We start from the raw sequence: 23,775 nt of genomic DNA, 5'->3' as shown, positions 1-23,775 counted from the left end.
AATGTTGCAAGTCAGATCGCGAAATGAACGACGCTTTGAAACAGTACTTTCAGCTCGAAGCTGTTGGAGTATCTCCTGTACCTCTTGAAACGAAAGAAGATCTGCGGGCCCGAGAGATTCTACAAAAAACGACAAGACGAGTAGGCGAGCGTTTTGAGACGGGTCTTTTATGGAGAGAAGATAAAATAACCTTCCCAGAGAGCTACAAAATGGCCGTGAACCGAATGCGTAGTTTCGAAGCTCGTATGAATCGAAACCTGGGAGTAAAGGAAGCAATTGAAGAGCAGATAGCGGATTATATAGCGAGAGGCTATGCGCATCGCATAACGCAAAACGAGCTTAGAGAAACGAAGCCGGAGAAAGTATGGCATTTGCCACTCAATTTCGTAACTCTCCCGAAGAAACCTGGGAAGATTCGTCTTATTTGGGATGCTGCTGCTAAGGTGAAAGGAGTGTCGTTAAATGATAAACTGCTTAAAGGACCAGATATGATCACTTCGTTGCCAGCTGTGATCAATGGATTTCGAGAGAGGAAAATAGCTTTCGGCGGTGATATACGACAAATGTTTCACCAGATACAGATTCGTGCAGAAGATCGACAAGCTCAACGCTTTCTTTACCGATCGAATTCCTACGAAGAACCGCAAATTTACGTTATGGATGTCGTTACATTTGGAGCTAGGTGCTCGCCCTGCATTTCCCAGTTTGTCAAAAATCTGAATGCTCGCGAACATAAGGATGAGTGTCCCGAAGCAGTCGAGGCTATCGTTAACAAACACTTCATCGACGATTATTTCGATAGTACAGATACGGAGGAAGAAGCTGTAGAACGGGCAATAAGTGTCAAATCGGTTCACGCCGCCGGAGGATTCGAGATTAGAAATTGGGTCAGTAACTCCGTGAATGTCTTAGAGAAACTCGAGGCTTCGATTCCTGAATCAAGTGAAGTAAAGCTAATTAAAATAGGTGGGGACGTAGAGAGAGTTCTAGGAGTAAGCTGGAGTCCGAAGGAAGATGCCTTTCAATTTTCCACCGAAATGCACAGGGATCTCGAGCCGTATATGACAGAAGGAGCATGGCCAACAAAACGCATAGCTCTAAGATGTGTTATGAGCATGTTTGACCCGAAGCAGTTCCTGGCGCCACTGTTAATCCACGGAAGGATATTAATGCAAGACGTGTGGCGTAGTGGTATCGGCTGGGATGATAAACTGGAGGAGGATCAATTCAAGCAATGGTTGAGGTGGATTAGTCTATTCCCACTGATTGAGAAAGTTCGCATACCACGATGTTATTTGGGAAATATGCCCTCTTCAGAATATGAATCGGTACAGCTACATATTTTCACTGATGCAGGAGAAGATGCCTATGGCTGTGTGGCATATCTAAGATTCGTACATGAGGGAGCCATACACTGTTCTTTCGTCGAAGCTAAGGCAAAGGTTTCCCCGTTGCAACACATGTCAGTTCCTAGAAAAGAACTACAAGCTGCAGAACTCGGCACGCGATTGGCAAAATCGATAAGCGAAACACACTCTTTCCTCATAACCCAAAGGGTAATGTGGACTGATTCTCGCGCTGTATATTCTTGGGTCAGATCCGAACGTAAAAAGTATAAGGAATTCGTTGCGCATCGTGTTGGACAAATATTATCTGTAACAAACCCAGAAGACTGGCGTTGGGTGCCGACAAAGAACAATCCAGCCGATGATATCACGAAGTGGGGTAAGGCAACAGAAGTCCATTCATGCAGTCGTTGGTTTCAAGGTCCTGACTTCTTGTACGATACGGAAGAGCATTGGCCCGATCAATGCCAAACGTTGATTAACGTTGAAGAAGAGTTTCGAGCGCGATTGTTATTCCACGAGACACTTCTGCCAGAAGGACTGTTTCATCGTATAAATCAGATATCTCGTTGGAATGTCCTGGTTCGAATGGTCGCTACAATTTATCGTTACATGGGGAACTGCAGAAAGCTAGCGAAAAACTACCCGATTGAAGCTTTACCAACAAATGATGATATGTCTAAAAAATCAAAGATTCCCAACGTTGTTGTTCCACTTCGGCAAGAAGAGTATATGTTAGCAGAGAACTGTTTATGGCGTATCGCTCAAAATGATGAATACGGAGATGAGATCGTCACTTTGATTAGAAATCAGAAATTACCAAAAGAAGAGAAGATACCACTTGATCGAACCAGCACTTTGTATGATAAATCACCATTTTTGGACGAATACGGAGTAATACGCATGGAAGGTAGAACCGAAGCAGCAGAATACATGGCGTACGACTCTAAATTCCCAATCATTCTCCCTAAAAATCATCTGATTACGTGGAAGTTAATCGAGTATTTTCATCAACAATCAGCTCATGATAGCAGAGAAATGGTCGTGAATGAGATACGTCAGCGTTTCTATATAGGAAATTTGAGATCCATAGTGGAAAAAGTTTCCCGTGAATGCTTGTGGTGTAAGATTAGGAAAGCTAAACCTCATATACCACGAATGGCTCCTTTACCAAGACAGCGTATGGCGGCAGGAGCTGAACCATTTTCTTTCGTCGGCATTGATTATTTTGGACCATTGGAAGATGCAGTTGGAAGGAGACGCGAGAAACGTTGGGTTGCGTTGTTTACGTGTATGACAACACGAGGAGTTCATTTGGAGGTCGCACACAGCTTGACAACAGAGTCGTGCAAAATGGCAATCCGCCGATTTGTTGAGATATTTTCGGATAATGGCACAAATTTCATCGGAGCTAGTAGAGAATTGTATGCAGAAATCCAGAAAATTCACGTAGATTGTTCGGACGCGTTCACAAACGCAAGAACACGTTGGTCGTTCAATCCACCTTCGGCCCCTCATATGGGAGGCGTATGGGAGCGAATGGTTCGCTCAGTGAAAGAAGCTTTAAATACATTATTGGACGGTGGTCGGTTGACAGACGAAATCCTGTTGACAACACTGGTTGAGGCTGAAGATTTAACCAACTCGAGGCCATTAACTTATGTATCTACAAATTCCAGAGATGATCCGGCTGCATTAACCCCGAATCATTTCTTAAAAGGAGTCTCGGCAGAATGTTTGCCACCTCGAAATCCCGTAGAAACAGCAGCAGCACTAAGGAGCAAATATTGTCGAGCTCAACAGCTCGCAGATAAGATGTGGCAACGATGGTGTCGCGAGTATTTTCCGGGACTGAACAAACGACCAAAATGGTTCAACGAAAGTAGACAAATTAAACCAGGAGATTTAGTCTTCGTTATGGAGGACAATCATCGAAAACGAGGATTGGTGACCAAGGTGTTTGAAGGATCTGACGGTCGGGTGCGATCAGCAACAGTAAAAACCGACAAAGGAGAACGGAAGAGACCTGTCGCGAAGTTAGCAGTGCTTGAAATTATTGAGGAGTAAGCCCAGAAGTTTACCCCTGCTAGTCAACTTCAGGGCTTACGCGGGGGAGGATGTTGCAAGCACTTTTTGACCACCGTGCGGGACAAGCGGAAAACAGAATGAGATAAAGGGAACACTAGAAAAATATTGTATCAGCTGTTTGCGATGTTTATGTTCATGGGCGCTGACATGTTTAGAAAGGTTGTTTTTGAGAGAATGGCGAATGTACCATTTTGGAAATAGTTCGTTGGAAATATAAAAGAAAGCGAAAAGAGCTAGTGCAAGAATTCCATTGTGATTGTAAAAATTGTGTTAGAGAGACGTGTAAGGAAATTGTAATATATTTTAAATGTGAATTCGAATGATATTTTAATATTAGTTTTTCTAAGATAGGACAAATTATCGTTCCGACTGATTGGTCGACTAATTGTATTGTGGTGACCAACTGTATCTGAAGACGTACCGTGAGTAGATGTTAAATACGAACAAAACAATGACATTGAGACAAAATATTTCATTCGAATAGGTTGATGACTGAAGGAAACCGTTTGAATTGACAACATTCAAGTACATCTCATTGAGAACTTACCGTAAGTCACTTTTAATTGTACTTAAAGCAGAATTTGATGAACATTTTATTCAGGACTAAGTGCCCATCTAAGAACTGTGGTTTTGGACGGAAAATTAATAGAATCAGGGAGAAACTTGTAATGTAAGTTAGTGTAATAGGGCTTGATTATTATTATTATTATTAATACCAAAATAAATTGTAGCTTTAAATTGTCTCACGATAAATTTTGAGGATTTGTTTACTGAACCTGACTTCAACCTCCGGAATCCGCCACAGAACAGTTGCTTGGGAAACGACAATGTATAGTAAACATTAAGTTCCGGGAAAGACAACTTTAAACTCGTTATAAAGTAGAAATTAAGTACCGAAGAGTCTCTTAAAAATCTTCATACATAGTCAAATTGTTGCCTATTTGTGTTGTTCATATTAAGCGGTTGGCTCAGGTCCGAGACTTTGTAAGAACATTGTAATTGAATTGTGAGTTAGGTTAAACAAATATGCTTCATTAAATCAAAAAGCATTAAGAGGCGAAAATGTAATGTTTACGATTTTTTTGTACTGCTGATAAAAAAGCTTTTTGAAGCTGGTTAGAAATTGTTTTGCAATTTATGTGAACTCTAAAGTTCGTTTAACTATTGAAAGGAAGTCGTATTAGAATACACGATAAAGCTAATAAAACCTGATAGAGGAATATTATCCGAACTTCTGGTTGCTTGGTTTTCCTGTTTACTTGAATAATTGAACCAAAGCTCTTCGAATAAGAGTTGAATACGCTGACATTAAGCCTCATCCGATTTTAAGATGCTAGGGCGAACACAAAACTTCAATATTCCCGTCGGTCACAAATCCGCGACTAAGTTCAAAGGGAAAAATTTTCTCAACCGAATAAGAACTTTTAAGTCTACCGTTAGTAACAAAATAAGACAATTTCTACTAAACACCTACATATGTTTTTTAAAAGTCGTTAACAATCCCTAAATGAAATACTGGCTAAATTAAGCTTGCTAGATTGCCCGGTTTTATCCGGGTTTGCCCGGATATTTGATGCAAAATTTCGAGAAAGTCCGGTCCGGCCCGGTTGCCCGGATATTGTGAAAAAAGTCCGGATATTGCCCGGATTTTTTCACAATTTTCACAAAGAAACCAAAAAAAAAATCAAAGTTTTTGAGTACGTTTCAGCAAAATCGATTATCGGTATGGAAATTTTCAACGGTTGTTTCAAATGATTGCGCTGATTTACTTTTATAAACCTTTAAATATTTAAGTGTTCCAAAAAGTTGTTGGAAGTCTGCAATTACATTAATAAAATATTAATTTCGATTTTTTTTTGCATTTTTTATTTGCTTTTATATATAATAACACCTAAATTTTGCCCGATTTTTGCCCGGTTTTTGGATTTGGAAAAATAAAAACCATGCCCGGATTTTGCCAGGTTTTTCTGAAAAAATGCCCGGAATTGCTAGGCCCGGATGGTAGTGAATAAAATTCTGGCAACCTTAGGCTAAATGGTTACAAGGATAAAACAACTCTATCAACGAATATTTATCAAAAGCCAATAAGAATTTCGGAAATCATCTAATAGTAGAAACACTAAAGATCATAGCGTAAAACAAAATCTATTTATAATATTATCTGACGAACATTATTTAATTACATTATCATCAACACCGTGTGCTGTTGAACAGTTATTGCTGTCGATATGTGTTTTTCGCAGGAATATTGCTTCGATATCTCACGTCATTTGCTCCAATGCTTGCTGCCGTCCTCACCATACGAATAGAGTTACGAAAAACCTAAAACTCCGACGGCACCATACTATGCATGCTCATATGAACCGTGATTTGCTAATTCCGATCAGAGAGAGAAAAATTTGCACGATTAAACATTTTCCCGTATGGCGTATAATCTAACAGTTCTCACGCAACTCACGTAACCATCTGGTGAATACTTTTCCACCCCCATCCCAGTTTTCGGTCGGCTTGTGACAAACTTGCAAGGTGACTTCCGTAGTCCCCCTATGCCAAACCTATCTACTTATATGTATGTAACTAGTACGTCCCGCTTCGTTCAAAAACCACGAGGAACTGTGCGCGATAATTAGAGGTAATAGAAGTGTGTTTGCTTGTTTGCCACATCCATATAGTGCTGTAATCACATATCACATGAAAATTGGAGGTAATATGCACGTACGAATCATCCAAGGGCTGCCATATGGTTTCATGTGTGTGGATAGGGTGGTAGTTTGCTAATTTTTATGTTGATTAGGTATGCACCGTTAGTTGAGAAATACTTCTTTTTTAAATTTGGATGTTTCAGAATTGTAGGAACGTAATACTTATTGTGTTTCAGATTTATTTTATTTTCTGGCGGACATTTACCAAAATTTGAAAAAAATGCGCAACTTTCAAACAACAAAAACGTATGATAATCAAAAGTTTCACCAAAAGTTTTTCATATTATTCAAAAAAACATACTGTTGGTGGAAAATTTCCCAAGCTGAAACCACCCTACGCTCAGACATCATAACCAAAAATCACCAACCGAACGAATATCCGTTTGATATGTCACAGTTTTGTTTGCTTAGTGATTGTGCACCGTTTCTCTAATTAAATGTAATGTTACACTGTGCAATTATTCCATCCCGGACTGGTCGTGAATAAAAATCCAGCTTACGGAGATGGAGACATCGAATCGGAAAGGACGGGGCGAACCCGAGTGTGAGGTAATTATATGATTCAATAACTGATTGTTGCCCCGATAAGAAGATTACCGTCGATGTTCCGGTTATCGGCTGAGGGAAGCGGCTAGCCCAAACCAATCAGTTGATTATGTTTGCCCTGTGGTTCGGGATTCCTTTTTATCACTTTATCGCATATTATTGATTGTGTCAAGTAGTTGAGCAATCAAAAATAATTTATCGATGGTATTATTAGAAGGTTAAATCAAACACTTATATTCACAGTGCAGGGAAAATTCGATTTTTCAGAAATGCAACAAATGAATAGTGAATTTGTTCTAATGGTTTGTGTTGAATTTTTTCGGTTAACATCCTTTGTTGATCACATTCATCCGTCTTGAAACCTTAATCTCTTCATTCTTCCAACATTCGCCAACATTCTAACGTCAAGTGAAAACCCTAAACAATTGTTTATTTTAGGATTTGAGCAAACTGATTGCTGAATCTAAATTCAGCTCTTCTGCAGTGCTGTAGAAATAACTCGATTCGAGTCAAAGAAGTGTTATCTGCTAATCTCTTCGGTATACTACCGAGTGACATATGCATCACGTTTGTGCATCGGCATTTTAATAGCAATTTCCAGTCTGCCCCGGAAAGGTTCACCTGAGTTTTACTTCCTGATAGGATTTTCAACCTTCTAGGCTCTCTCTTCTCTGTGCCACCAGCTAAGGAATGGCATGTTTGGCAAACGGGAACCAAACGCATGTCCATCTGATAAACTCACACCGATTTGACAGGACAGGAACATTTTAGACCAAAGTCGAGTCATCCAAGAATGATGCCAGGACCAGCCAGGAAGCATCAGTGAGTAGCATCAGATTGACAGGCCTATGACTTCAGTCAGTTCTGCTGGGAAAGGCATAAAACTATACCGACATCCGATCTGATCTAAGCCCATTAAGAGACCTTTGTCTCTCTATTATAAGTCGTCCATTGCATGTCAATAGATGGATAATGATGATCCCGGCTGGTGCACTTCTGTGCATGGCCGGCCAGTCTGAGGCTATTTCTAGTGCCAGTGCTGGGGTAAGGGTTTTACGCAAACGAACAATATGAAAGCTGATATTTTTTTTTTCCAAATTTCATAACTTGAGTCAATGAATGAAAGATTCGAACATTTTATCATTAAAGTAAAGTTTTCAATAGGTGTTTTTACGTCGCTAACTCTCGCGGAACTCTAGCACACAATCGCACGAACATATTAAAAAAAAAACGAAAACAAACACTAACAGGATCTCAATGAAACTTTATGTTTCCTCGAAGATATTGCTTTTATTTAACTTTAAGCGTACATCTTCCAAGGATATGATGGCAAGCATCTTACAAATGATAAAACACACCAACCCACAGAAAGTGTACTATGAATGCCGTGACCGTGATTCGATTTCAGGACCGTTGGCTTAGAAGACTTGAACGCTATCCTCTACGCCACGGAGTGCGGCAAGTCGTCATTTGGTGGCGATAATCGCAGTCAACCATGAACAACCATACTGTATTTCTGGTAATTTCTTGTTAAACCACAATAAAATGTTGGTATACCTTATTGCAAAAACTACACTTTTTTTGTCATAGTAGAAATTTTGTTTCACCTTGTTGAAAACGCAGGTTTCAGTGGTGGAATAGAGTTATCTTTATTCATGTTTCGTCAATCTAGTCATTACATAACTACACAATTCATTAGCGATTGCTATTGTCTGACTCTCCACTTATCATCATCCCTAACCGGAAAAGTAATCATTTCTGAATGAGTACTTTGATACTCTTACCCAGAATATCTGGCAACACTATTGTGTTACCACGAACCCAATTTGAGTAGTCTAGCTTAACCGTGTGATGTCATCACCTATCATCAGCAATCATTGATCTATTGTTCTCGATGGGAGTTATTAAGCAATCACTAACGACACCATGTCATCCATAGAAAAGTTTAGATTAGTTAGGGAGCTTTTGAAAAGCCTTTGAAAACGGCCATAGATTTGTCCTAACTACAAAACGTAAAAAAATTACCTGGCATCGCAGATTGGAAGTCGTTAAACACTGAAATTCGGCATTCTATATTTCAGAAACCACTGGACAGAAGTCAAAAAATCTTACATATAAAAATGGAGGCGTTTTCCTTGTAACACCATCACGTATAAACGGACGGTCGGAATGAATTGAAATTTAGCATCCGAGGGGTTTTCGGGTCAGAGGTGGTTTGTAAAAAATATCACTTTTTATGTAAGGGGCCCCATACAAAATCATCCCTTCTTCTAATCTTCTTCTTACTTATTCGGTTAAAGGTAAAACGAAGCGTAACGGGGCGGCTAGTTTAATATATTTGAGCTACAAGAAGCGTTGTGTTTAATAAATAAGGTTTCACTATCAGATTGAGAACATTCGAGTTATAATTCTTAATGTATAGCGGCAAGCGAAAAAACGAGATATCTTATTTTTGATCTGCAATACGTTAACGAATCGCACTTTGTTGTTTTGCAACCACTACTTTTGATCATCGCTGGCACTCACAACTAATACTAGATTCGTTTTTGTTGATTTTAATTGCCGTAATTTTTATGATTCTTATTTTAATCTTTTATCTAATTTTAAGTGGCACGCTCGGCGGGATGAAAACTAGAGTAAAACTAGAGTAAATATTAGGCTAGAGGCAGAACTTATCGGCTTCCCTGAAAATTTGGCGACATCACACTAGCGCCAACTAAGGGTTAACGGGTTAGGGTTCAACCTGTAGTTTAAACACTTTTCACTCACACTCGTGCACCAGAGCAATTTACATTACTAAAAACAATATAAACATAATCATGATGTGAGTGAAGTGACGTTTAATATTCAATGTCATAGTGCGATGATGTGCTTTTACTCAAGGCTTGAATGCAAAGCTGGGATGCTTAAGAAGAAGGCTACAAAGCTTAGATCATTTGTTCGAGAGATAAACAGCCCGACCATCATGATACTCACCGATTTTTGCTAGAGCGCCATGTTGATAAAAAGCTCCCACGAGTTGTAACGCCATTGAACTACACTAGCAAACTATGCAACAGAAACTTCAAAAGAGAATTCCCATGTTTAGTGATCCCAGTGGTTTAAGAGCGTGCTTTTACACACACTTCAAACGAGCAAAAAACGTAACAATCCATGAGCCTACTGGGCTTTACCAATGCGAAGACAGTTCTAGCGACGTTTACCTTTTTTCAGATTCTCGCTGCATAGTTGCTACTTTTCGATTTTTCGCATTTCACATGTTATCTACTCCGCGTTCTTACTTTTTGGCCAATTACAAATTATATTTTTTCCATGAAAACAAACATTTATCAAATGAAAATCCAAATTCTGTATTCGGTATTTAATAGAAAGTTAACTCCTAACACGTTCATCGCCATGGGACCCTTTATTCGTGTGACGGGTGTATCTCCTGGGGCCCGTCACATCAAAAACGTGTGACGCTCTCTTACTCATGTTAGCCGCTCAGTTTAGGTTTAGCCACACGTTGCAAATATTAGAGTTCTCCCTTTTTATTTGCTCGCTCCGAGAATTTCTTTGAGCCCGGCTAGTAAAACTACCGAAATAAGAGTGTCAACGAACGTGTTAAAGAAGATACGCTTCATTCATTAACAGTAGTAGTTTGTGTAACTGTATTATTGCAATCATTTGTTACTGGTTTTTTTCCATGAGTGTTAGACGAAATTTAACAGCTGTTTTTTTATTTTGAATATTAAATCAAACCAAAAATATTACAAGTACGTGCGTGTGAGAATTATTGAATTGTTATTGAATTCTTGATGGAAATAGTATAATGTTGTGAAACCACTAAAGTTCTGTTTTTTTATGTTGGCTTAAATTTGCTTTTTAGCTGATTATAAAGGGTGATACGGTCAAAATTTGGTCAATATCAACTAGACGTATTTCTTTCAATTTTGCATTTAAAAAACCTGAACACCCCTCATTTTGAAGGTGTGTGTGTGTAGAATGTTGCTTCTATTTTGATTTTGGAATTTACTCTTCAGTTGTCAAAATGCCGTCCAAGGAAGAAGAGCTGCGTATCAAAATTTTGCTCGCGCATCGCGAAAATCCGAGCTACTCGCACGCAAAGCTGGCAAAATCGCTAAAAGTTGCCAATCAACCGTTACAAATGTAATTAAAGTGTTTGGGGAACGTTTGTCGACAGCCAGGAAGTCTGGATCGGGGGGAAATCGAAAACCGGAAGCCGCTGAGACGACAAAGAGAGTTGCCGGTAGTTTCAAGCGAAACCCTAACCTCTCTCTCCGAGATGCCGCAAATAAGCTGGGTGTGTCGTCTACAACCGTGCATCGAGCCAAAAAACTAGCCGGACTATCGACTTACAAGAAGGTAATGAGTCCAAATCGCGATGATAAACAAAATACGACGGCCAAAGCGCGATCCCGGAGGCTGTACACGGCCATGCTGACGAAGTTTGACTGTGTGGTAATTGTAAAAAGGCCATGGAGTGGTACGCCACCAACAATGTGCAGGTGGTTCCCAAGGACAAAAACCCTCCCAACACGCCAGTGCTCCACCCAACTGAGAAATACTGGGCTATTGTCAAGCGGAACCTAAAGAAGACCAAAAACACTGCTAAAGACGAGCAGCTGCTGGGGCTGCTTCAAGGCAAACTGGCTTTCTGCGGCGAAGAAAGTGGACAAGGTGGCTGTACAAAATCTGATGGCAGGGGTTAAGCGTAAGGCCCGGCAATTCGGATTTGGAAAAGCGGAAGCCTAACTGAATATTATTCCTGAATTTAATACTAATGAAAGTTGAAAAGAAATTTGATTTTTTAAATAAACGATTTCACCGATTTACACGCGTTTTCCCTTTACCAAATTTTGACCGTATCACCCTTTAGACTGAAAAAGGTAACCTTTATAGATTTCAGTAAGTTTGTTAGTTTCTTATTGAATTGATACATATAATAATACTTCTATAACCAGGCAGCAAACTATTTTCCAATTTCCAAACCCAACAACAGAAAGGGTTGCCGAGGTGTTTACTGAATTGATATGATCCTTTTCAGCGTCACTGGTTGGCAAGGTTGCCTATTACCAGCGCGAAAGCTTCGTATTTTAACTACATAATTATACAAAATTTTGAAGAGTTTTTTTTTAAATCCAATAACATTAGGTATAAGATAACATTGACAAAACTACCTACCATAAACAAAAAATAACTGAATCGTTTAAGGATAGGTCTGAGCCCTGTCTGTTCATATTTTTTCGAAAACGTTTTAAAATTGGATCAAATAAATGTTCGGAATTTTTATCGAAATGTGGATGAAACATTGGGATTTGTTATAATTGATGTTGTTTCCAAACACATAAATAATTTGACTTGTTGGGAGAATACAAAAGTTAGGACCGGGAAGTAAGTGGAATATTTACTTTTAATCTAAAGTACACCGCTGTGCATTTGGCAAAGCCTAGCATGCAATTTAAACTGCACATCGTCACTACCCGGTTAATACTCGGAAGACTCTGCCGGACAGCACCAATTTTCTGCTACTAGACACCAACTGATGTCGGTCGATCCAGCCAGCCCAATCGGAAAAAGGATGTTCGCCTTGGGGAACTTGGCATGTCCGGCAGCTTAGCCGATACTTGAATCTCTTCTCTTCATATATTAAGTGTGCGAGTGTTTACAGTGAAATCGTATGCCAGGCGTCTCCAAATGATGTGGAAATTACCAGCCGATATGTATCGGTGTACGTCGCTCGTACACGTCCTGTTTGGCTCAGTTTTTGGAGTCCTGTCGGCGTGACCAAACCAAACGTCCTCATCCACCGGGGTCCAGCCAGCCACAGGAACTGAAGCAGCGTGACGTTGTTTCAGATTGCTCGCCGGAAGCTGTGGGTCGGAATGGTTCGAGACAGAAATAGGGTTTCTTTCTCGCGCCGAGTTGGCTCTTTGGCAAGTTTTTCTTTCTCCACTCCACAAACTTGGGATCATCAATTATTCGAAACATGCTGGTTGGCCAGCTATACGTGAAGTGTGGAGCCTTTCCACCCAAGAGCCCCAAACCAGGACGCCATCCAGTCGATAGAGACTAGCTGAAAAGTGTATGTGTGTCTGTGTGTGTGTATGTGCGACTGTTTGACCCATCTCGTTTGCTCCTAAGGGATCCATTCTCGGACATCATATTGTCGACAGAGATAATTGACCGATAGACAGCTGTTAAATCTCTGCTTTATTGATTTTCCAGGCTGACTAACGACTTGTGGGCTCTGTGTCTGTGTCTAGATGTGGCTACTGTTTTTCAATTAGGCTTGTAAGTTTTGCCATCGAGAAATGCAGACAATGCCTCCAGGAGAAGAAATTAAAATCAGATATCAACCTCATAATGACGATGTTAATTAGAGGTAACCAAGAATGATTGGATCTTGCATAGAGATTTTCTCGGATCGAAAAACCATTGAACTATTAGCACTTCACTATCGGAACCATAACTCACTTCCTACCCGTAATCTTGATATGCTGCTCTTTAAGGCATACAAGCATCCATAGTATTCATTTAAAAAAAAAACGTACCTGATCCTAATCGCTCCCGCCAAGCCATCGGATTTGTAATCAATCCCTGTAATCCCGGCCAGTAGAGATGCGTTCGATCAACGAGCGCTCCGGAGTGAGTTTTTAGCGGTGCTCCATGACTTTGGGATAGGTACTGGGCCATATTAGCGGCAGCAGCAACGGCGGCCGAAAATCGAGGCATTCCACCTAGAAAGGAAAAATAGAATGTATGATTCATATTAAAGGTTCTAGAATTCCAAAAATGTTAAAGAAAAATGTCAATAAAAGCTACTACAAGTATTATTCAGCAGGATTTGATCATGGAATCAGTCGTACCATAGGTTCTACCATTCATTCCAGGCAACAAAATTCCATATTGAATAAAATGCTATCGAGTTTGGCTGAATAAAGGTTTCTAATGAGAGTTGTGACCAGAGCTGCGGTTGCTCCCAGACAATGAAAGAAAATTGACGAAATTGACACAGCAACCTATATCGGCTTTCAGCATGCTTGTTGATACCATACATTCAGAACGATGGCTATGATGATTAAAAAGATCTAACCGACCACGTATATAAAGATACTCTAACATTTGTCTAGGTCCCGAAAATGTGCTTTCATGAATATGTTGAAGCAGTAACCATCGCTTTCCATTTATCGTACTACTATGACGGGGAGTATGAATTTCAGTCAGACTACATTGTTGTGAATGATGGTTTTCAAAATATCAGTCAATTTCATTTGTCTTGACATTTTTCCGAATGAGGGCCATCTACGCTCCATGACTAGGTTTGTTAGCATGATGAAATCGATTGGAAATTGATGAAGATGAATTTCCAACCGATCTCATCGTTTGAAGCCTTTGGAACTGTTTGGATTCAATTCTCGCGCCATAATTTCCGCGAGGAAAATCGGGGGAACTTGGAAAAAATTAGAAAAACTAAGCAAAGATTTTTCTTCTCTTCTATATTTGGGCTAACTGGGCTAAACAAATTCAAACTTGAACGATTCGATTTGCGTAAACGAAATTTCTTTCCGGATGACTATAGAGTATTTTATTATAAAATTTTTGCTAAATATGTGTATGAGAGATATTTCTTTTTTATTGATTTGTTTATCGATTTTATTTTTGATAGCTTTATAGCTTTATATTTTTTCAAACATTCGAAATGTGAAAAAATATTAAAATAAGCATCTGTATAGAGAGTTGAGAGAATTAGCCCTCAACTGATGTTCACAACAAAAAAATCATGATTGCCTGTAATTAATTATGTGTGGATAAGCAGTTTATTGTGTTAACACGTTCGAGACCGATTGCACACCTTGTGCAATGGAATTTTTGTGCCTTTGTCAGAACAATCTTTCATTGTGAGTTTACTATTGCTCGGAAAAATAATATTCTCGTACCAATGGAATCCGCAAATGTTAGGCAAAATGTATTAGGAACTGGGGCGGAATTATGGAACTCGAAACAATCGAGTTTCATTCGATTCGATCGACTTTGGTATTACCGATCTTGAACGAGCTCGGTTCGAATGAAACGTTTCGAGATGATCTACTACCCGGTTAACTCGAAGTCTAGTACGTTAAAATTTAGAACTCGAACGAGATACGTAATACCGATTCTAATCCGAGTCGAGTAAAACTCGAAACGAGTATCTCGAATCGAATAGGATTCATAATTTCACCCCTGGTTTTGATGAAAATCAAACGACACAAAAGTTATCTAAGAGTAAAGCACTATGAGTACGAATGTCGTGAAAAGGCCTCCGTCTCGAATGGGTTAAGTACTGCTTTTTTTATTCTCAGTGATTGGCATTTATTGTTGCTGAGGCCAAGAAGTACAAAAGAAAAAAAATGAACAAACATTCTTGGTTGATTAGATCTAGCTTGAATATACCCCTATTGTGTCCTGAGCATCGAAGGCTGGAACCAGAACTTAAAAAAAATAACATACTCTGACGCACCATAGACCGTCGATCTCTATTGAATTCTGTCTTCACCAGTTTTAAATGGACGAACAAAAGTTTTGCTTCCGTCATCGATCACTTCCCAAAAGAAATGAAATTGAGGAAAATTTGTTTTTTCCTTCAGCAGTAGTCACCTTAGTAACAAATGGTTCACGTTTCATTCATCATAATTTTGGTACACGACTTTTACCGAGTTGTTATTTTCAACAGAAAATATAGCCATGACAATTTCGTTTGCCAAATTATCAGTGATCATAGGGACTGTGACATTTTCATTTCAACAACTATCATTGACCGAAACAACACGTGGATAGGAAGTGCGACAAAGCTACTATGATATTTTAGAAAATATCGACTTTGAATTTTCTTCCGAAAAATCGCAGCTCTGGTTGTGACCAGTGTGTGAATGCATTAGAAATAAGGAGTGTATTAAAAAATGCAACACTTTGTTTTGCGAATAACTTTTGAATGTATGAACGGAAATTGATGAATTTTTCAATGAAGCTACCAAGTTATGTAATGTTAACATGTGCAAATTTTTGTGATGTTTTGTCAAGTGGTTTTTGAGATAGCGTCCAATGAAGCAGCTTCCACAGATCATCAGCCACCTCATGTGCTAGGCATCAAATTTTTATTTTTTTTTTTCCTTATTCATCTCCCTCACATTCAGGCGAGACTTGTCAACGAAAAATTTTTGGCTGGAAACCTTCCAGCTGACCTCTAAAGAGCTCGTTTTGCTGGCCTTAACATAATTTTTCAAAATATCTCCCCGCATGCGGTTCCAGTATTATGCGCACGATTTGACTACGGTATTTTGATTCTTTTAACGGCGGATAGCTTTTTAACCTTGCAGAAATGAAGTCAGGCCTGTTTATTAGTCAGCTACACGAACTAATAGAAAAATATATTTTGTCGCTTTCCCAATCGATTTTTTTTTATTTGCGCTTGATGAATTTTCTAATATTCCCTATTTTCATGAAATCAATCATGAATAGTGAAAATAAATTCATTTATACTTTTAGATCCTCTATTACTCCTTAAGCGATTAACCATATGAACTTAAGTGGAATAGTTTATTTTTAGCTGTTTTCTAGTTTCCACGAGTACTTTCCTGAACTTTTCTCGATCCTACTCAACAAATTTATTCAAAGACCTTCTATATTCTCAAAAACCACTTGACATAATGTCACAAACATTTGCACATGTTAACAGTACGCTGGTAAGTAGCTTCACTGAAAATTTCTTCAATTTTGATTCATGCATGCAAAAGTTATTTATAATACAAAGTGTTGCATTTATTTTGGAATACACTCCGTACTCACTATTGATTTTTTTACAGAACGAAGATGGTAGATTATCCATTCAATTTTGCTTCTTGACTTGAAAGTCTTAAAAAATATCTATTTTTTTAGCTGAATAGATTGCATTTTTTATTCAATCTTTATTGAAATTGAACACCACTCTGCTAAGGCTCAATAATTGCAGTAAACCACACATCTTTGATATGTCAAACCTATGAGACAACACGGCAATAGTTTATCCATCATACGAAGGAAATCCGAACAAAAAAAAAACAAAACAGTAAAGTATAGTAACTTAAAAGTATATTATGTATTCAGCTTGTTTAATATTCAACTTATTTACAAAATTAAGGCAGTTTTTTGCAAATTTCAGTAGTGACACCTAATGTTAGATTAAGTTAGGGAATGGTATTAGGGGCAAAAAATAAACTTAGTTCATTAGGCAGTAGTAGAAGGGTAGAAGAAAAGGCTTGATAGTTTCGATCACACTAGTCAAAAGGGTCTCCCGATGATATCATTTTACCCAAAACTCCATACCAATTTTTTTTTGTTAACTGCAGAGGTGACCTTTATCCGAAAGCACAAGATTGATCTGTCATTCCTTGCTACCTTTTCCAATCTATCCATTGAATACAAGTTATTGATATTTCGAGAGAGAGCATCAGTTTTGAGCATTGTGAAAGTGCTGCCAATCCCAGGCTTCATTCATTTGACCTCCGAACAAAACTGATGCAATTCTAAAAAGGTACGGTACGGTAAATTATTCGTTAATGTTTTTTAAACAACTGCTTTCAATGTGGATCAATTTAGGTCAGGATTTAAAGATCTCGAAATAAAATTTTTGCCTACATCATATCCAAGTATCCAGTTCTTATTTTGATAAACTTATACTATACAGTTTTCATATAAAATAGGATTTTCATCAGGGGACTGAGATAAACTAAAAATCATCGTCAATGATAAAACAAATTTTGCAGCCAATGATTGAATTTGTGATAATTTGTGGCAGTTTGTTAGAGAGAATTAGAAGGTTTAAGTTAAAATGAGAGAAACCGATGCTCAGAGAGAGTGAAAATGTGCTAATTGTTGCATATTGTTGCAATTTGTCAAGCAGTTGTGGAATTTTGATCACTACCATTCCAAATGCAAAGAATTCTCTCTCCACTGCAATCCTTCGATTTTCATAGTGAACCTGACCACCTCCATGTACTTAAAATGCACCCACAAATCTGACTTCTCCAATCATAAACTTCCGTTGAGGTGGAATTATTGTTATAAGATTCTATGCCTGGCCGGCATAAACAAGCTTTCTAATAACTGGTATTGTCCTCCTAGCGCAACTTCATTGCATATGTCTGAAAGAAACCAAATAAAACATGTCCCATATCTTATCACGAGACAAAGCAGGATGGAAACAATCAGCCAGCAAGAATGTTGTCGAATAAAGTAGAGAGCATGTTATGTGTATGTAAATCGGCATTAGAAAAAAAACATTCTTTGTTTCCAACTGACGGCAAATATGAGCTGTGCGTTTGTATATTAACCGACCGGCAATAGAAAACAGTTTCTAGTTTCCCATTCCCACCGTATTCCCCTCCCATTCTCATTCCTTTCCCATCAAAGACAAAAGGAGGATGGAAAAATACATTGGCCAAACGGCAGACAGCCAATCCGATGCCTTTTTGGCAATCGGCAGTGGCAGAAGCACTATGACCATAAACATTCGTTTGATAACTGGCTCATATGCTATACTGGGTAGAATATCGGCCTAGCAAGCCAAGATGAGATGTTGCAGTGAGTTCGCTCCTCACTACATTTTTTTGGGATGAATTATCCAATAGGATGAAAATCCCATAAAATGTTTATCTTGTTTCGCTTGAATGTAGTGGTCATATATCATTTTGGTTGGGTGCTCGAATCTCGAGTCTTTATGCCAGTAGTGCTTTTCCAATCATATCATCATTTTGGCACATCTACGTGAAGTCTGTTATATTGCCATACTTAGATTATTGCGCTACAATATTGATTGCTTCATGCATCAGATGCGCAAACAAATCGACTGCAGAGAACACAAAATAAGACAATATGGGTAGTGATAAGATGCAATCGATACACCCTTAGTGCCTTAATGCTCGATATGCTTTAATGGCTGTCAGTGAAACAGAGAAGTGCGTTTAACAACTTGATTTTTTTATAAGATGAAGAACGGAATGTTACCAGCTTACTTGGCCGATGGCTTGCAGTACGGACACAAAACACATAGGTACAATACAATAACAGCACACGATTTCAGATTGCCTAGTACAAAAAAGACATAACCAAACGTTCTGTTTTCTACAACGGGTTAAAAATGTTCAACAATCTACCTGCGATCATCAAAGATAGTTTGAACATTAAAACTTTCAAAAAACCTATGCAATTCATAAATTGTCTACAACCATGCATTTCGAGTTTTATGGTTCAAGGTGGATGTGAGTAGTTAATCCAGCTAAGCTAAGCTAAGCTAAAACTTTCAAAAAACCTATGATTGGATACATAAAACTTTTTAAAACAATGGCTAATCCTTAAAAGGATCATATGAAAGTGATGGGAATCTGACGAAGAATCAGACGTAATATAGTACGATGATGGATATACGCGGGAGAAAGACAAATAAGTCGTACAGAAATAGAGTAAATAATGTTGACGAAACTATCCATAGGATAAAATATACCTCCCACTTCTAAAGAAGCGTATGGGGTGGAGGAAAGACCCTAAAGGATCTGTGGGATCATCACAAAAAAAAGTTGACACAAAAAAAATCGATAGAAATACCAAGAATAGACCAAGGATTGTATGTAACTCCAACTTGTTAGTGAAATTTTTTTCATAGTAGTATAACAATCGTGTTTTCATTAAAATTAAATTCCTTGAAAAATAAATTGTTGTTATTTTTATCTTTGACATGCTTTAAAAACCTATAGTGAACAGGTTGATACCTTTTGATTTCTCAAGTAATAGAATTTTAGAAAAATTACGGATGGCGCGTGTAATAAAAAATCAACTGCGATACCAACCTCCTAAGGCATTTAACTGGGCGCTGGTCACTGGGGGCGGTCGGGACAGTATGGTGTCGATTCCATGCGGATTAGGTGCACCTCCACCGCCACCTACTCCGACCACGCCGCCCATGGCTTTGTGGAGTTGAGTTTGCGGTGACGTTGCTTGTACCGTCGGGCTACCGCTTTGCGTCTTCATCTCGGTCATCGAGTGAAGCGCCGCCAGCGGGGGTCCCAGAAAACTAAGCTGTAGTTTATGATCCAACATATCGGAAATTGTGTGAGACTTTGTTTTAAGGTGGTTATTATTGGTTAGGTTGTTGTTATTGGCTAAGCTGTTGTGCGGTGCGTAGATTCCAGAGTTGTTTGTAGATATACCGGAATTGTTCGTTCCTATGTGAGAAAGGTTTTCCGGGCTGCGAGACCCAACACTGTCGTTGTGAGGACTATGATAGCCGGCGAGATCGTCCCTATTTTGACTAGAATATGAACGAGGGCTCTCAACGGGACTACAGGTATCTTGACGTTTATCGCGAAGGTCTGAGCTGTCAGAGTTGTAATTGATTCTACTATGTGGACTGTTTTCTCGACTCACTATATTGACCTCTTCGTCCTTCTGTTGATCGTTGAAGCTGAGATTATCCTGGCTGTCGGGATAGTCTTTCTTCTGATAGCAATATGAATCCAATGCTGTTTCTCGGGAGGGGCTGGAGTTGCCTAGGTACAAATTAACTGGACTACCATCACTGGTTCCTCGGAAGCCTTGTGTGAGGTTTAGTAAATTGTTTCCATTAGCTTGAGGTAAATGCTGTTGGATAGGAGACACAGGCACATTTGCTGGATCGTACATGGACGGATCACGGAAACCGAAGTTACTGCCAAAGTTGAACCCATGTGTTCCCAACATACCTGGAGATCTGAACGCAGCCAGGTTAAATGAGTTCGAATTACAATCCAGTCGTGAAAGTGATGTTAAAGACGATGTTTGAATAGTATCCCCAGAACCGTAGTTTACAGGAACTGCCAGTGACCCTGTGCTTGGGCTTTCACTGCCCAACTCTGTCAAATATTGACTACCCAGATTGATAACTTATGTACACTATATACACTTTGACTGTAATTCTTATGAAACCAGCTGAACAGGATCCGTTTATTTTTTTTTTCACTTAAATTCTTTGTTTTCCAATGAATTAAAACATCTTAGTTGACTCATATTCTGAGATTTATATTCACTGACACTTGGCACTTTTATCAGCAATAAATGCTCCTACTATTCACACGCCACACTAATCTCTATTCGAGCCGTTAACGAATCCAACCGGAAACACGCGTCCGAAGCACTTGATTAAACGTAATCGAATGATCCCGAAAGAAGAAGTCACTTCCGACCGATTCAACAACGCATCGGGAATTGATTTCAAATGACTCGACTTTTGGTGGTTTGCTATTGTTGCGCTTTTGTCATGTCGTTCAATATCCTCGCTGGTAAACTGTGCGCTTACACTCTGAATACGCGATTCCTCTCACCCATACACTTGTTAGGGCAACGAGCGGCTTCTCCGTATATCAACACGCGTTTAATCGCGACAACACACAATAATCGTCGTCAATTATGCTTTCTTCTCTCGACCGCCTCTACACGATTCAACTGCTAAGCGTTAGAACACTGCTCACAAATAAGACCAAACAAACGTCGCGTGCTTTGCCCTTGCTCAGCGCATAGCCTACTGTCGTGTCTATATTCCACACAGCCTCCAGAAAGATGGCTCTTTCATCGGTCCGTCCATTCGCAGCCCTCTATGCTGTTTGTGATTGTGTAAGTGAGTATAGTAAGGCTCTTCGAAGATTTGAACAAGTGTCTCAATGTACTCTGATGGTGTTCGTGTCGTTGGAACGGAGCACAAAGCAGAACGAAAACGCAATGTGCATATCGCTCCGCCCATCAATTAAAAAAGGATGAAAAGGTGGGGCGTTCGAGCACTCACACTCGACCAGGGAATATCGGAACACGGCTGTCAGTGTGTTGTGCGCTTGTAGTCTATCTGCACATGAAGAACTACGAGTCGATGTGTAAGTTCATTATAATCGTTCTATCTCGTTTCGATTAATGGTCTCCACCGGGCGCTTTGCCTGAGGAAAGCGGTAAAATGAACCCGTTCTCGATGTATTTTAACATTTCTTTTCATGCTTTTTTCTTTCTTTCGTTAGCTGTGTGTGAAATTTCATTTTATAATAATCTACCGTTGAACGCGGCGAAGAAGATTCTATTTCACATTAGTAACTCCCTCGCGACCACCCACTCGATCGAGGTCTCCATCCTCCATCTTTCTTGGTCCAACAATTTTGCCATCGAACTCAAGAGGTAGATAATGGTGGAAAATGATGTTCTCCACTCCGCTCGAGTGGGTTGTGGTGGGCTCGGAAAGCGAGTTGTGCAATTCGTTTTCGAAGCCCTTACTCGGTTTGAGGGTGGGAAGCACAGTTAATGTGGGTTCTCTATTTTCGATTCGTTTTTACTCATTTTCTATACAACGCAATAATGATGTTCCGAGATTGTGGGCACCAGATAGTGTACTACCCATGGCTCTCTGGGGCTATTTCGGAATAAAGTGCTCTAATACTGTAATTGCTGGCATGCGGTTTTCAAGTCGAATAAGAGATGGTAGTGCAAGCTGTGTGTAGGTGTATTGTATCCTTGTGTGGAAATATTCACTTCCTCAATTTAATCATTCGGAAAGCATTTGATGCATTTGTCCTCGTATGCAGCACACAACTGAAGTGTTTGATTTGGCATCTCAATTAATCAATGAGTCGATGAAACTGGGATATTACCTTTAAGCAAATAATTCATTACGTTCAAAGGGTGGAATTAATAATGATGTGGTGTGGAACTTCAATGCACCTTTTATGCGACATCTTCTTAAAGGCACTCACGCACTCACGAGGATAATGGCGAACAACTCGGGGATCCCAAGTAATCATCGAAGGATAATTTCGAGTGTAGTTTAGTCAATCCTTCGGCATGGAGGGGCGGCCTGGAAATCTGGTCTTAACATCCAGTGTAACCAGCAAAAGCTAAACAGTGTGCAAAGGTGATTGAATTTGCGGGTCATCAGTGCAAACCGCACCGTTTTGTCGGAGACTGCATGCGTTGTAGCGGGAGTCATGCCCATCTCGATTTTGTTGGTGGCTACAAAAATAGAGGCACGTAAAACGAGAGAACACGAGCCAAAGATAGCTCCATGGCAAACTGGCTGTATAACGTTCTCTTCAGCCAATGAAACGGTCTTGAAAGTAGCTTTAATTACTTGAATTTTGGCCTGCTTAGCATTCTCTTTAGACAGGAACGAGAGCTGAATAAACTTCTATGAATCTGTTCAAAGGGAACTCTGGTTGCTTGGGTCGATCTTCCCAACTCGAGTTTTGAATATGTATGTTTCCTTTGTAGGTATTTCGGAGTTTTGTGCCTCCATGCCACCAATAAAATAGATACCGACTCAATGACAAAGCATTACCTTCGTCTAGATTCTTGAGGAAAATCTGAAAAGTTTGAAAAATAAAAAATGACATTGTGACGCCTGGAGAATATGTATTTGTTTTTGATATGCTATAAACACTCAACTTAAGTTACGAAATGTAGAACATTTTGATAATAAAGTTTCTATTTTATTAAGAGACTAATCACCGTAATAAATGTTTGTTACTTATTTTTATCAGCCCCACCGGCTAAAAGTGATGTCCTTTTTAGTAAGAACACCTAAAGATTTTTTTTTTTCAAAGAGCGATAAATAGTTAGGAGAAATGAAAGATGGTAAAAATGAGAGATGATGAGTGCGTTTGCACTGCAAATTTCCGCTTGTGGGCCGAAGCACGTCTGGCCTACTAATGTGTGGTGGTAGATGCAAATCTATCTATATCTACCACTTCAAAGTTGTTTGCCCGTGCTCGAAAAAAAATTTTGTATATACATAGGTCATGCTTCTACTAGTTCAAATTCGTATGAAAATCTGACACCTCTGAGACAAATATACTAAATATCGAACTTGTTTTCTTAAAAACAGTTTAAAGTACGCCGTTTAATTTGTTGGATCAAAATTTTAATTTTGGATTTTTAGATATACATTTTTAGAATTTCAATTTTTTTATAGATTTAGTATCCGTATTCGAATATTATAAAAATTTGAAGCAAATAAGAAAATTTAAATTTGTATTTGCAAAATTTATATTTTTATGCAGAATTTTAGTTATATC

At 39.1% G+C, this 23,775-nt stretch overlaps 1 protein-coding gene across 1 annotated transcript in view; it reads right to left on the bottom strand.

Annotated features, from left to right (window-relative positions):
• The window catches only part of LOC129755107 (homeobox protein abdominal-A), a 143,695-nt gene extending 122,468 nt beyond the window's left edge, over window positions 1-21,227 (bottom strand). The window contains exons 1-2 of the mRNA XM_055751437.1: window positions 19,543-21,227; window positions 13,237-13,422 (exon numbers count right to left, since the gene is read on the bottom strand). Of these exons, the coding sequence (XP_055607412.1) occupies window positions 13,237-13,422; window positions 19,543-20,431 (1,075 nt within the window). The 5' untranslated portion in view covers window positions 20,432-21,227. The remainder of the gene's footprint in view (window positions 1-13,236; window positions 13,423-19,542) is intronic.
• Window positions 21,228-23,775: the final 2,548 nt, after the last annotated feature.

The sequence above is a fragment of the Uranotaenia lowii genome, chromosome 3 (genome assembly GCF_029784155.1).
Source record: "Uranotaenia lowii strain MFRU-FL chromosome 3, ASM2978415v1, whole genome shotgun sequence".
Classification (NCBI taxonomy): Eukaryota; Metazoa; Arthropoda; class Insecta; order Diptera; family Culicidae; genus Uranotaenia; species Uranotaenia lowii.
The sequence above is the reverse complement of the archived record's forward strand: the minus strand, read 5'-3'. Positions and strand labels throughout refer to the sequence as shown.